Source organism: Poecilia reticulata, chromosome 2, assembly GCF_904066995.2.
Source record: "Poecilia reticulata chromosome 2, P_reticulata-male-v2, whole genome shotgun sequence".
NCBI classification, from domain to species: domain Eukaryota; kingdom Metazoa; phylum Chordata; class Actinopteri; order Cyprinodontiformes; family Poeciliidae; genus Poecilia; species Poecilia reticulata.
The window spans coordinates 8528228-8542951 of record NC_088831.1 but is presented as its reverse complement, the minus strand read 5'-3'; the positions used below and the strand labels follow the sequence as shown (position 1 = coordinate 8542951).

Here is a 14724-nt window from a genome sequence, read left to right as displayed (position 1 = left end):
CCTGGAACACGATCAGACGTCCCACTGTCTACATTTGGGCCCATTGCAGCAAACCCATGACATCTGCTATTTGATGAAGTATCCCTTTTCTAAGTGGAATCATTTAGGTCTACATATGTTAGGTGCATTGGGTCAAGCAAACCCCGTGAAATTTGATTCAGCCTTTCTCTGCATTAGCCAGACCTCTGAAGTTTGGTGCAAAATATAAGACTAAGCAGTCTGAAAGAAAAAAACTTCTAGATACATGAGTCATGCAACGTCTACGCAAGTCATGCACTACAGCTCTTTCAACTTGCCTTCCCACCAGTATGGAAAAGAAAATATGAGGTACTTGTAAACATTTTATTTTAGCTTACTTTCAAATAAACATTTTATTTTCACTCACAGATTTCCAAACGGGCCTAATAAGGAAGCAAACTTTTTTCTCTCTCAGGATCGGGTTTTTGGTCTGCATGAAGCAAAAACATGACTAGAATAAACCAACTGTGGCCACTAATGAGGACCTTGTGGGTACACATTCCTTTCAGGATGTGTCTGCGTGGAAATGTTTCTGCAAGTATGGGCAAGAAGAAGAAATGTTTTGCACACTGTCCAGATTGTTGCACTCACAAAACATTACCTCAAACGACCCTCCTAAAATATGATCAAAGAAAATGAAATCCACATTTTATTTAGTGGCATGTATGAATTCTCCTTTCCCTTCGGGGCTGAGCTTTTGAACTGGCAATTTCAACTCTCCATGTGGATGAGTTCATGCATAGCTATACGTTTTTTCTGCCTAAATTTTTTTTTTTAGCTTGGCCAAATGCATAGCTTTACTCCAGGCCAAGTCATTAGCCGCTAAAATAAAGCAGCTTTGTTTTGTTGTCATGGTCGGCAAAATTCTATTTAAAATCCGGCTCCTTTCCAATGAGCCGACAAAGAAAAACAGAAGAAGCGCACTCGCAGTACGGAGCGTGGAACAAACTGCTCCTGTGTCTACACTGATCCCAATTAGTCAGAACGTCCTGAAGCAGAACAGGACATGCTCATTTCAAACATGAGCTGCGTGAAAGAAGCTTGATTGTCTTCTAAAGCAGAGTTAATGTTTGAAAGAGTCAGTGGATAACTTGGATAACTTTAACTTAAATTAATTTCTGAAGATATCTATCTAATCAGATGCTATTATTATTCCAAAGGCCCATGATGGAGAGTATAGTCAAAGTAAATGTTAATTGAACATTGTCACTACTGCAGTTATTAGATTTTACCCTTTCAGTCATTGTCTTGCACAGCAAGTAAACACTCAAATACTATATCTTAGCTAGTGTGTGTAAGGTTGTGCTAAGTGGTAAGAAACCTCTGATGGAGTCTGTAATAAGCTAACAGTTAGTCAAAAACCATAAAATCATAGTCCTCTTTTTTTATTCTCTTTGCTCAAACATGTTCACTAAACAGAGAAATACATCTTTAGTTTAGACTTTCTGTCATTTCTGTACCTTTTGTGTAACTTTACTAATCAGCTGTTCTTTTGATGTCAAATAAAAAAGTTTTGAAGCTCTTGACTGACCTCTAGTGGCAATCTTGGTCAATGACAACAGATGGAGTAGCAGCAGATGGAATCGAAATATGATTAATATATCAATGTTACCTTGAAAACTCTTTTATTGGTTAACAATGAGAAATATTTTAGAAATTTTACACAGAAAAGGGATATTCACACAAATCACAAAATTTAATATATTTAGATAGAGATATATATATATTCACTGATCACCAAACTTTTTTTTTTCCTTTTGTTCTTTCCAGTTTGGCCACAGACATGTTTTCTCAGGTGTCATGTTGGGTAAAAGCTCTATATCTCTAAACCACTTGAAGCAGTTGCAAAAACTCCCAACTCATGCCTCGGCGCCTGACATTTAGCCGTGAAGAGACTTAGTCGCTTTTCTTCTCTGCTTTTTCAAATGAGCCGTCACAGACGAGGCGCTCAAGGACGTCATCGCTCTCTCCGACTACCTGGCTGACAGTACTTTTGTTGCTGCTCTGCTGGCTTGCTAGACAAAGATTTCACAGCCTCATTGTGTCCCGAAGCACCTAACAAAGCACAGCCTCGAGGTCGCTTTGATCTCCAGGAGCAAAAAGCTGACAAAATAATGCAAACAAGGCACACAGACGGAGGCAGTAAACTCTGCAGAGAGTGCATCTTGGACTTTGATCTGAGGCTTGTTTTATTTCCTCCAGTTTTTGATCAGAAGAAGAGGCCTTACCTCAGAAAATGTTGCTGTGGGGATGGCTTACCAGCAGTGGTGTTAGCTGAAATTGTTTACCTTTCAACTTTACTTCTGATTGATAAATGTTTGGATGAAACTTGAACATGACAGCAGGCTGAATGAACCTTACGGGATGGTCGTAAAGCCACGACCTTTGGCCTTAGTGAAAATTTGTCTGAAAGCTAATCATGAGCTCTGCCTATTCTCAAGTCGGTATAAAATCTGTAAGATCTGGTTTAACAGAAGATTAAAATATATGTGAAGCCAACAAATTTGCAGCAGTTACCTGATGCTATCGTTAATTAGGACCGACATCTCTGACAACAGTTTGAATATGCCAAGAAGAATTAAGCAACATCTACCTCAGAGATGTCAAAGGTGAACCTGGTACTAATTGTTCATAACCAAGCCAGCTGATGCACATGGAGACTTTTTAGTGATAGACTTTTTCTGTGTAATATTTTAAGTACAACACAAAATATTCATCTATTAATAATCATGATTTTTGCTCTCATTTTGGATTCGATAGTAAATAGGACCACAGATGCCCCATCAACATTTCCTTAAAATCAAACCCAGGCACTCAAATCTGCATTTTATTAATTTATAACAATGAAAACCAAATACCACAAATATTTTCATATAGTGAGTCAAATCCTGGTTTTGTTGCTAAGAATATACAAGAAATTTTGTGATCCACAAATGCTTTTGATGGGACAGATATGAATATTAATTTTTTTCCTGTAAAATGCCCTAAACTCATGTTTTGTGTTGGGATTTGCTGCTATATCGATGCACTGAATAGAAATGAATGTTCATGAAATGTAGTATGAAATTATTAAAGGAGATCCAGATGTAAACTTTATCATATTTAATTCGATGGTAGCATATGCTGATGAGGACACGCAGTACAAAAGCAGTAACCAAACACATAACCTTTGACCCCGTAAAAGCCACCAAAACAAAACAAGCTCTGGTGGTTTCATATTTAAGTCAACAAGACATGACATTAGATGAGGACCATTACTGTCTTTTTTTCTTCCTTTTTTCAGTTCAGATTGATACATTGTATTTCATATTATAACAATGAAGGAACCCACAGAAGTATAAAATAAAAAAGTGAGCTGCTATACATGGAGATACCAGACCTATGGCACACTCAATTCCTAGCATATATTCCAAAAGGTGCTTTAAGTCACATGCTTTGAATCTCCGCCCTGATAGGCGAGTGGGTTTCCATGGAAATCTTGCAACGTGGGAGGCAGGAAGAAGCTGGAGTGCGTTTTTCCAACACTAGATGGCACCACCTGCATTATGAAAACCATTGTGTTGTGCTGCTGAATAGAAATCAAAAAGGGATTTATATGAGCAAATACGATTTGTGTAGAGAATAAAAAAGTGAAATATTTGCCTGCAAATATTTTACTTCAGAGTCAAATCTGAGAAGAATCGGCCAGACTGGATCAACGTCGTTAATCAGTTGAGTCTGTTTGGCATTATTCAGTCAAATGTGTGTTATGCAAAAGAATCAATTACTAGCTCTGAAAAGAACATTTTGAAGAATATCTCCAGCGCCCTACATGATTATCATCACTCCTGGTAAAGATCTGTAAAAGATCTCAGAAATAAATTACTTTTTTATTGCAGTGCATGACCTTTAAGTTGTTAATGTTTGCCCATATCTACAGTCAAAGGGATAACTGAAAACATTTTACAAGTGCTATGACAAAGGCACACATTTATCTCAATAAATGTGGGCCATAAATCTCCAAAAGTAGCTTTAAAGAAAACTGCATCCAAATGTGCCAGTTTGAATTCTCCTTGTCTCCGTAGCATTAGATCCTATCAACATGTTGCTGTTTGGTAGGTATTATAGGAAAAAAAAAAACCTTTTTCTGTCTGACAACTGCAAATGTAAATGATTGGGGTTACACTGCAGAATCAATACAGACACATAAAATAAAAATAATCTCTTCCCGTCATAATCCCAGACCTCACACTTAAATTCTTTGGAAAATACAACTTTACCAGGGGTTGCAATAATTATAGAAGAGGCTGTACATTTTTTTATTTAATATTTTACATTAAGTATATATATGTTTGTTTTTTGTTTGTTTGTTTGTTTGTTTGTTTTTTTTTTTTACAAAAATCCATAATACCATGAAACATTTTTTTCCCAAATTTGACCTATTTTGAAATACTTTTTTGAAAAAAAAAAATGAAAAAAAGACCTTTCAATAATTTTAATATCTATGGTCTTTAAGGTTAAACTTTGTATTTTTCCGTCAGAATCTGATGAATTTTCTTTTAACAACCTGATACTTTGGTTTTAAAATAAGATGTTTTTTATGCTTGTGAAATAAAAGAAATATTTACAAAATCTGTCCAAATGCCCATCTTGAACATTTGATGAAGTTCCCCTATAGTGGAGCTTTGGCACATTGTGTCCGCAGTCTAGCAGGCGGCAACAGCGCACAACTTACAGCATTTAAGCCACAAGAGAAACTTTATACATTCAAAAGGAAATATGGTAACAAAAGAGGGACAAAAAGCATCTAGACAAACCAGCAAAGAAGGTGTGTTAATTTTACGGAGATACTCTGAGGAAAACATACATATGTTACATTATCTTACATATTGTACAGTCCGATAACATTTAACATTAAAGCATAATTCAAAGTTTGATCTTTGCAGAAACGTGGTTGAATTACATCAATAGAATGCACAAAAAAAGTTAGCAGCAAATAATGATGCGTACATCTTAGAGTTTGTGTAAAAAAAATAAAAGCAATAAAATGTGTTTAAAAAATGGAAAAAAAAAAGTTCTCCATCAGGGTGGATAAACTGATTCTTAGTGGAATACTTGGGTGTTTTCTCTACAGGGGTTTATATATTTTGAGGTATTTTTGGTGGGCTCCTAACTCAACAACAACAAAAAAAGAGAGGTCACAAAATCCATACAAAGAAGAAATACTTGTGGCTCGTAGATAATAATAATAAAAAAAAGTCTGTATAAGGCAGGAGCTGCGCATGTAAACAACTTCATGGCGCTGAGATGCGGGAGCGCAAAGGGGGATTCTGAAGAGAAGGAAAAGACGGAGGGCTGGTCAGTGAAAGATTTTGGAGACTACAGTCTTGAGATCACACCAGCGTCTCCGGCAGTGTGTCGGCGTTGTCTGACGAGAGCAGCTGCCAGATCTGCCAACGTTCCCGCTGCCAGTCCTGCCACTCGGAACTCTGCGGAACCATCTGGCCCGAGTTGGTCTGCGGCGTTGTCGGCCTGCCGGGCTGCGGCGGGGGTCGGGGAGGCGCGGCAAGCTGCGGCAAGCTCTGAGAGCCTGCCACACGGTGATGGGCGTTGTAGGGGGGAGGGGAGCGTCCGTCGCTTGGTGACCGGAGGGGGCCCGGCATGCTGTTCAGGTGGGCTGTCACGGGGGGGTTAATGTTCAGGTGGAGGCGCGGCCGCCCCCTCTCCGAGTGGGGGGCTGTGCACAGTCGGGTTACAGGGGGGTGGGATCTGCACTCCGGTGTTGTGTGAGTCCGTTTTGCGTCTGTGTGCAGTTTGACGTCGCCGTGGAGTCCGTCAAGACCTTCCTGAGAGCTGCGGGAGCTTTCCTCTGACATGTTGCCATGGGAACCTAGAAACAGCATCACATCATGAGCAAAAGTCATCATTTTAATAAGAATACAGAAATACCTGAACACTTACAATTAGTAATAAAAAAATATTTTCCAAAATCATGAGACTAACATTCTGCAGCTGCTTATTTTAAAAAAAATGAAGACATTTGAATAATTCAATTAAAAATGTAAAATAACACACAGATTCATGTTTATCTCAGATATTAGCTTAGAGAAAACTATAGAAGTTCTCTATTTTGCACTTATATCAGTCGGTTGATGACCTCAGGAGAACCCATTGAATATGTTTTATTTTGTGGTGTAAGTTTGAAGTCATAATACTCATAGTGCTCAAGGTGGTAACTGATTTGAAAGCGGTTACCTGTATGCGATTGATTCTTGAGAACTGGCTTGAGAGTGGTGTGCCATGTGCCCCAAATGTTGGCATGCTCTTCTGAAAAAGGTTAAAAAAAAGTTACTTTGTGTCACAGGAGAAAGACAAGACTCAGTGAGTTGATAAGTTCTGCAGAGCTGACCTTTGGAAGGCTCTCGACTCCAGTCGGCCACCTGCTCCACCACAGGAAACTGCTGGTCACCAGCTGGACTCCCCGGATCCCCTCTTCGCTCGCTCAGCACTGGCGAATTGTTGTCGTAAGGAGAAACTTCACCACTGGACACCTTGTTGGAGTCGCTGGACGAACGTCGCTCGCTCAGAGCGAAGGGCTCCTCAGGCTGAAGGAGGTCGGGACTCCTGCAGTAAAACCAAAAATTAGGGAACACAGAGACGGCCGAAGAAAAACCGAGACATGGAGATGGTGAATGAATGCGACTCACTGTGAGGCTTTCCTCCTGAGAAGATAGTCAACCACATCTGGATCCGTCTCCAAAAGGCTCATCAAGACTTCATTTTGCAGATCGGGGGGCACCTATAAGACAATCACATTGAATTCTTCAGTCAATGCTTAAACAGGTCTAAACTTACAGCTTCCACTCACTAAGACCGTAAGTCCATATTTGTGGGGAAAAAGGTAGAAAAAGTACAATAAAAAAAATGAGAGCTCAGTGTAAAAAGTTTAGCTCCTTCTCAAGTTATTGAGGACTCTTAAAGTCAACACAAGCAAGCAAATGTGAATTTGAGTGCATATGTGCACCGAGCAGAGCCACAAACCATGAAGAGGGTTTGGCACCCCGCGATCATCCTCTGCAGCACGGCGATGACGGCGGTGCTCTCCTCGGCCCGGGCAGAGCTCTGGACGCTGAACTCCTTATCCGAGCTCTTCTGTTTGTGGAGCAGGTTGGGCCCGAAGATGGTGGCGAGGTTTAGAGACGTCATTTTGTTCCCTGGGATCTAAAATGGGATAGATTTAGGCAACAAAATTAATGTTATGCTTGTTATACATTTGTATACTATGCCTAGAATTGAAGTACTAAGAGTATTTTTGTAGTTTTTCATAATGTCTTAGCACTTTCCCATTTTGATCATTTGGTCTCGCTTTCCATTTTGTTCCTAATGCCTTACATTCTACTCTGCTTTTCACCACTTGGGCACATTTACCACAGTGTTTTATTTTGTGTTGAGGTATACTAGCTCATATTTAGTAACAAAATTTACAATCCCAGCTCAGAAATCTGGATCCAATTAATTTTCTCTTGTCCAGTTTACTCCCCTTCCACACCCAGTCCCTGTGGAGGGATGGGAACCACTAGCAGCCAAAAAAAGTAATGAAGAGATCTTCACAATCTGGTGTGGAACATCCGGACTTCCTGTGACACGGTCAGGACGTGAGAGCCTTAAATCCACTTTCAGTGCTTGAGTTCATTGTCATGTAAACACATTAACACACACACACATGCACGCACGCACAAAAAACATTTTCATGTGCAGAAGAACTTGAGCAAAAACCGCAAACACTCCCTGGAAGAAAATGTACTCCTTCAGGGAAAAAGTAAGAAAAACAAATCTTTGAAACGTGTGTAAAAAAAAATAATAAAATAAAGGTCTTGGTGTGAAAAAGTGATGAAAATCACAAAAAATGTTTCTGAAAAACAAATTAGAATAACATAAAACAGTTTCAACATGTTTCTATTTTCTCTAATCAGTCTATTTCTGAAATGAAAACCTCATATGTACCTATTTGATTCCCCGTCTTTAGCCAATGGCAGCTAAATGTCAGTTTAGTTTGCAGCTAAATGTCAGTTTAGTTTGCAGATCTTAGAGTAAGTGCAGCCATTCACATAATATCTGATGTCATAGCCACTCCAAGACCACTTGGTAATCTTCCATCAGTGTTTGTCCAGAGCATTTTCTCCTCCAGGGCTGCAAATAGAGCCTGGTTAAACAAGCCGCTTCCTGTTACTTGTTTTTGGTTATTTCCACCAAATGAGGTGGAAATAAACCTTAAACAAACCGCCCAGAAGCGCCTTCTCTACTCAACCCGATACTTCTGTTCAGTCCTCACCTCCTGACCGTCCTTGGTGTGCTGGTCGTTGGCGTGGTCCGCTACAGTGGACAGGAACTCAAGCAGGCGGTGAAGAGTGTCGCTGTTGCATGCTGGGAGAAGGTAGATCAGCAACTGCGTGACGCTCTGCTGCTCATCCAGATCCAACACTGTGCCGCACAGATCAGGACGGAATAAGATGGAGAAAAAGATACTCATCTGAGGAAAATGTTCACTTTCTCATAGGTTTGATTTGTTCTTGTAGTTTTTAAGGTGGAAAGTAGTAGATGGTCGAGGCTCACATGTGGTGTTAATGAAGGCCGTGTAGAGCTCCCTGGTTAGAAGCGGGTCGGGCATGTCCCTGAGGAACTCCTTCAGCAGAGCCGCCACGTCGTGAACGCTGTGCTCCTCATCCAGCTGCACGTCGATACCCCGATCGAACTCCTCCCGCAGCTGAGAGCCAAGGAGAGGAAGAGCGACTTTCAGAAACATCCTCTCCACTAAACAATGGACATTATATTCTTTGAAGCGACACACCCGTACACATTCCCAACCTTCTGACCCTCTAAACGACTGTATCCAGACCACTTCTGCCAGTATGAGTTGTAATCTTGACCATCTAGCCTTTTGGAGGACTTCCAGACGGCTCATTCCAGTTTTGCTTTTTTTAGGAGATGATTTAAAACACATCACTTCCAACATATTATGATTTGAGAAATTTGCTCTAATAACCACGAATCATCCAGGACTATCTGAAACAAACTCAAAAATAAGATACACACCATCAGGTATTGGGTTTACACAAATAATAACATGATTTATGTGATCTTCAAAAGAACGTAAGCGCTTCTAAACACAACATACCACTCTGACTAAACGTTCTCCCCCCTAAATGTCCTCCCCTCCCTAAGCAGTCGTCCATCCATTAACTCTGAACCATTACAGCAGATAACACCAATGCAGCTGACGGTTTACAACCTGATAATATATCAGCTCATGCTTCAAAAAAAATGTAAGAAATGCAAATTTATGAAAAATTTGACCTGTTCTGTTTGACTGTGCGAGTTGTAAACCACGCGGAACAAAAACCGATTAATTTGAAGATCAAAGATAACCCTCAGACCTCTTTCCAAATATGTCTACCAGAAAAACCTGGCTGTTGTTTTTGAGGGAAATGATAGTGTTGTGACAAGAACTTTTGTACGAGGAAAACATCAAAGACAGACTGAAATTTATTATGAAGCACAAGGATGAACAGTTGAAGATGAAACGATGAAACCTCCCTTAGATTGATTGGAATCGGTGGAAAATGATTTCTCCAGAAGTGGTCATGCCAACCGTGAAGGACTTTGATTCAAACCATGTGTGAGGTTTCGTTTCATCCAACAGAATGGTATTATATTCCCAGTTCTACCAGTTCAATGCCATTAATAAATGCTACTTTTTTTTTAAATAGCCCAGGTATTTTTTTGTGTGTATTTCACAACGTAGAAATAACAAAAAATCCGTCTGAAAATTTGGACCACAAAACTTAAGCATGAACCACCATCAGACAAGATTCAACCTAGACGATGCCAGCACGATTTCGTCAAGTCATGAAAAAGAATTTGCTAAGCCAATGCCAATTTCTGGAAAAGGGAAAAAAAATCTCTGGATTGAAATGAAGAACTTTGCACCAATTAAAGAAAAAATCATGTCAAATGAGAAACACTTTGGACAACTCACTTGTCGTACTCTCTTCTTAGAGCTTCCCACTCTGAAGATTCCCACAGTCTGCAAACCTGAAAAGAAAAGAAGAAAACAACAAAAATGAGCCTGAAAGCATGACGTGCGTAATGTTTGCACCGACTGCTCAAGTTGGGCATCTGCCCACCGTATTTCTCGATGTGCTGGCAGCAGCTGTCAACCACCCGGGGCACCTGCCGGTAGATGGGGTTCAGGCTCAGACGTTTGTCCCTATGCTTTTCCTTCTTGCTCTGCGTCTCGGCCGGCAGGGAGAGCTGCAGCGCCTCGAGGAGGCGGGACTGGTTGTCGTCCAGGTCTGTGATGGAATCCACAGACATGCCTCCCTGGTGGGTAATCATGCATTTGATTCAATCTAACTCCAGTGAATTAAACAAACAAAAACAAGCAGGTCCATGTTTGGGATTCGAGGAGGAGAAGGAGGACGATTAAAGCGCTTTCTTACCCTCCGGCGGACTCGTGGTGCGGACTCGGGGGTGTTGGGTGACGTCGACTCATTGGCCGTCTCTGACGTGGAACTGAGTGAGGAGTTACTGCTGGATAACTCTTTGTTGGAGGGTCGCTTGGTGGCGAACTAAACAAAACATCCATCCAGGGTCTTAATTTGTGTTTTTCTCCATTGAAACCCGCAATGCAGTGGTTGGGAAAGTTTTTGTTCCTTTACAGATTGCTTGTTTTTGTCTTTTTTTTGTCCCCATTAAATGCTTCAGATTAGACAGATATAACTTGATTAAATACAAAATGTAATTTTTTTAATATTTTCTTTTTCATGCATGGAATGTGGGATAAATGAGTCACATAAATGGAGCCAAAAATTGCAGGATCACAATCCTGCTACACATTTTTTAAAGAAACATCTTGAAGTTCATCAGAACCTTTGGAAAATGTTCAGTAGATTTTGCATTTTTGCAGTGAGTGAATTCTACAGAAAATCCTCAAAAATCCAGATTGTATCTTTAAACTCGAGCTCATTTTGCTTTGGTTATGCGGAACAACAAATAGTGGAGATACATCAACAAGTCAAGCTCTCAATAACTAAAAACAACCTAAATAAAAGTTTTGGAGTGACTTAATCAAAGTTCATTCAGTCCTTCTGCAAATGACTCATATGTATTGAAATTAAAACAATTCTTCTCAAGCAAGTGGATCAAACGATTTACATAAAGATGTAAATTATGTTTTGTTGAAATTTGTATTTTATTTTATTTTTTGTTCATTTGAAAAATCCATTTTGTATTGACTCAAGTTATCTTTTTCGGGTATTAAAATCTGTGAGAGAGCAATCACTTTTTTTTTTTTTCCACAGCACAGCATTTGTACCTAAAAATTTCCAAACAGTAAAAGTCGGTGACTAAAGACCTGCAAAATGGATGACACAAGGTCAGAGGAGTCTTTGTGCTCCTCCCTTTGCGGAGGGTCCAGGCGGTAGGCATCCTGGCGCTGCCTGTGCGCTCTGTCGTTGGCAATGACCTGGGACAGGGGTATGCTGAAAGCCTGGGGTACACACTCTGCAAAGAGGGGGAAGAAGCAAGTTCTTTTAAATCGAGACAATAAAAAGTCTGAGGCATGAAACTACCAAAAATAGTCCTGAAGATGGCAAGCATCCCATCTGTTTTGGCTTGGCCTTTTACGCAGACGCAATTAAAAGCACCAAAAAGCATGTTAAACGGTGTCAGTAAAAGTCTTGCGCAGTGATTAAAGCGCAACATCTGTTTTCCAAAATAATACATCAGAGGAAACGTGACGTTGCCGCCTTATTTTAGCGTTCTTGACCAAAATAACGTGGATGGCTTCCTGCCAAGCCATCCAGTACTCCGCCTGCCAGTCATTTATAGTGGCTCTTCAGGGGTCCAAAATAGAATCATGCAACTTTGTTTCAATCTTCTTAATCCAAAAGTACTGCAGATTGGGGGGGGAGCATAAACAATGTTAATACCTGGGTTTTTATGTGTTTATATTCTTTATTCTTTGCAGATGCACACGCATTAGTTTAGCAATTTTTAATTATTTTTAAAAAAGTCCTACATTTCTAAAGCAGCGCTTACTTAAATTCATCAGAGTCAAGGGGACACTTGCATTAAATGTCCTTGGGGTTTCCTCTGATGCAAACCAAGTACTCTTAATCCAGACCTAAACCTGAAGAGGATCTTTCTCATTGTATGCTTCAAACCTTTGAATATGCTCATAGAGACTAAATGTAAATGAGAGTGCTGTAATGCAAAATCTCAAAGAGCAGGTCTATGAGTGACTAAGGGAGAGAAGAAAAAAAAAAACCATTCCACAGCCACAAATGCAGGGCTGCGGTTTTCAGACGACATGACGGCTTCCACTGTGACACGATGTGTTTGCTCTGGAGTCTCACCGCGTTAAAAGGCCTTACATAATTGCACATGAACACAGAAATGCATTTAGAGTCGATGCGACTCCCGATTGTTGGATTTCACAGATGAGTCCACAGCCAAACCGCATTTCTCATGCTGTCAGATGTATCAAAATAGCCCCGGGGGAAAAAGTTGGGCACGGTTTGAATCGTGTAAATGCTAACGTGTGAAGGTAGGTGGGGATTAACTTGCAGTTCAACAAAAGCAGTTCATATGCTAAAAAAACCATATGAAGGAATGTTCGGTGGATTATTTTGTTTACCGAGATGAGACTGGATCAGACTTTTGTAACGCTCAGCGTACGGTAAACAGGCTGTATTTGTTCATGTCGATCTCCAAGTCTGTTCAAAAATCTGCCAGCCAGATTTCTGCAACAGAATTAATATTTTCCACTTGTCCATTTTGTTGATATCAAGGACCATGAAGAGAAGAATAAGTTTAACACAGAGATGCATCTGAGCCATGTATGCAGTGGTAGAAAAAGACAACTACACCAGATTTATGACTCTTTCAAACTGACATACGTCTCGGAGGCAAATGAATCACCTGACTTTGTTATTCTCCTCAACATGAGCTCACATGTAACCCAACTGAGTATTTGCACAGCTGGAGTGGAGACGCCTCAGCGTCATTTAGGTCTAAAACTGGACTGAAGGAAATAATGTTGTTTGTCCAATTACAGTACACGCATAAAATCTGTACCACCGGTTGGCTTTTGCGTCTAAAAATTAGACACTTTTAGTTGTTTTTCAATCTTTAATAAGATTTAAAATCTGCACAACTCAACAAAAAAAATAAACAAAAGTGGTCACATAAGTGTGGACAATCTTAAAACTTTCTAGAAACCCCGTTTTATATTCCTGGGCTACCTCTATTTGCATTAGGAGACTTGGTGTGGTGCATTTTAGCCCTCTTCAGATCAACCCACAGATTATAAAACCAGATTTAGTTTTATGTTCTGGCAGGGCCTTTCCTCCTTCTGGTAAAGTTGTCTTTTTTTTTTCTTTCTTTGTTTTTGAAAAATGAAGCTCCTCTTTAGAATGTTAAGTGTTATCTTTGTAGCAAAAAACCTCAATTCATGGCTAAAATATTTTCCTTTGGTTTTGTCAGCACCTAACACATTTTACCAAATAATTTTGGGAGTCTAACTCCCTTTCAGACCCCCCATTCTTTTCTCAAAGAGAATGGAGCTCCTGTCAATTTGTAATGTTTAAAACGCTTTGCTTACCTTTGTCTTTGCTCTTTTCTTTGGCTAGAGAATCCAGCTTCCTTCTTAATGACTTTTTTCTCTTCTGTCCATCTGTCCCAGGCGAGGAAAAAAAAGCAATAAACAAGTAAATAAATCATGTGAAACAAATGGTTCCCATATCTTCGGGTTCTTATCTGACTCTTATGTTTAATAAAATTATGCCAGGAATGCAGACATAAATTAACCACAGGGGAAAACCATTTCATTGAACAGTCAGGTTAGAAATAGTATCTGCCACCACACACAAAAAAGAAATTGCTATCAAAACAGAATTAGTGAGATTGCTTATACAAACTCTCCGCTGTATCTTTTATTAACTTTGGTTTTTCAATGCCATACATGGTCATCTTAAATTTACCCGGGCTGTCTTCCTCTTTTGATCTGCCTTGATTTCTTATCGACACATTAAAAATGGCAAAAAAATAAACAAATGGCAACAGTTGCGTAGCTCAGCACTAAAAAAAAAAAAAGCAACACACGAGAAGTTCAGCAGCTCAGTTTCGGCTCACAATCACATGAGGATATTTGTGTTTGGATGGAAGGAAGCCACCCTGTCAGCTCCCAGCATGATAAATGACTCTTGGATCTGCTGATTAACAGTCAGGAAACTGGAAATTGAGACACAAGCAAGTTTCAAGTCTTTCAGGGCATCTTGGAGCATGATGTCATTTGTTGGAAAGCTTTTAACTCCGTTGTTTGTATTGGTGCTGTCCAAAACCGACTGCTTAATGCATGAAATCCCTTTTGGTTAAATTAGCATTTCTGGCTTGAGGACTTCGGTTTGAACCTCACGAGTTCTGAGTAACAGTGAATCTCATTTAAAGTGCTTTGGAAAAAGATTTATTTCCTTTGAGCTTCTTCATATTTTGTCTGAATACACTGACAAAAGTTAGTCCATTTGTCATAAAAGCGGTCACAGCAACTCTGGAGGAGCTGTAGAGATTCACAGCATAGATGTAAAAATCTGAAAAAGTTTCCTTTCACCATTTATCCAACTATTTCTCACTAATCTGGATAAGTTGGAGCTCTGAATGCTGCCCAAG

The 14724-nt window shown here is 39.9% G+C and overlaps 1 protein-coding gene across 3 annotated transcripts in view; it reads right to left on the bottom strand.

The window, feature by feature from the left end:
* Positions 1–3105: 3105 nt before the first annotated feature.
* The window catches only part of LOC103476944 (rho GTPase-activating protein 6-like), a 56587-nt gene continuing 44968 nt past the window's right edge, over positions 3106–14724 (bottom strand). For 2 of the 3 annotated variants that reach the window (XM_081616812.1, XM_081616823.1), the window contains exons 3-14: positions 13661–13732; positions 11411–11559; positions 10497–10625; positions 10182–10377; positions 10034–10089; positions 8611–8761; positions 8330–8478; positions 7039–7218; positions 6705–6796; positions 6407–6621; positions 6253–6324; positions 3106–5887 (exon numbers count right to left, since the gene is read on the bottom strand). In XM_081616812.1, coding sequence (XP_081472938.1) covers positions 5391–5887; positions 6253–6324; positions 6407–6621; positions 6705–6796; positions 7039–7218; positions 8330–8478; positions 8611–8761; positions 10034–10089; positions 10182–10377; positions 10497–10625; positions 11411–11559; positions 13661–13732 — 1958 coding nt within the window. In that variant the 3' untranslated portion in view covers positions 3106–5390. The remainder of the gene's footprint in view (positions 5888–6252; positions 6325–6406; positions 6622–6704; positions 6797–7038; positions 7219–8329; positions 8479–8610; positions 8762–10033; positions 10090–10181; positions 10378–10496; positions 10626–11410; positions 11560–13660; positions 13733–14724) is intronic. The other variant, XM_081616821.1, reaches the window with a different exon arrangement.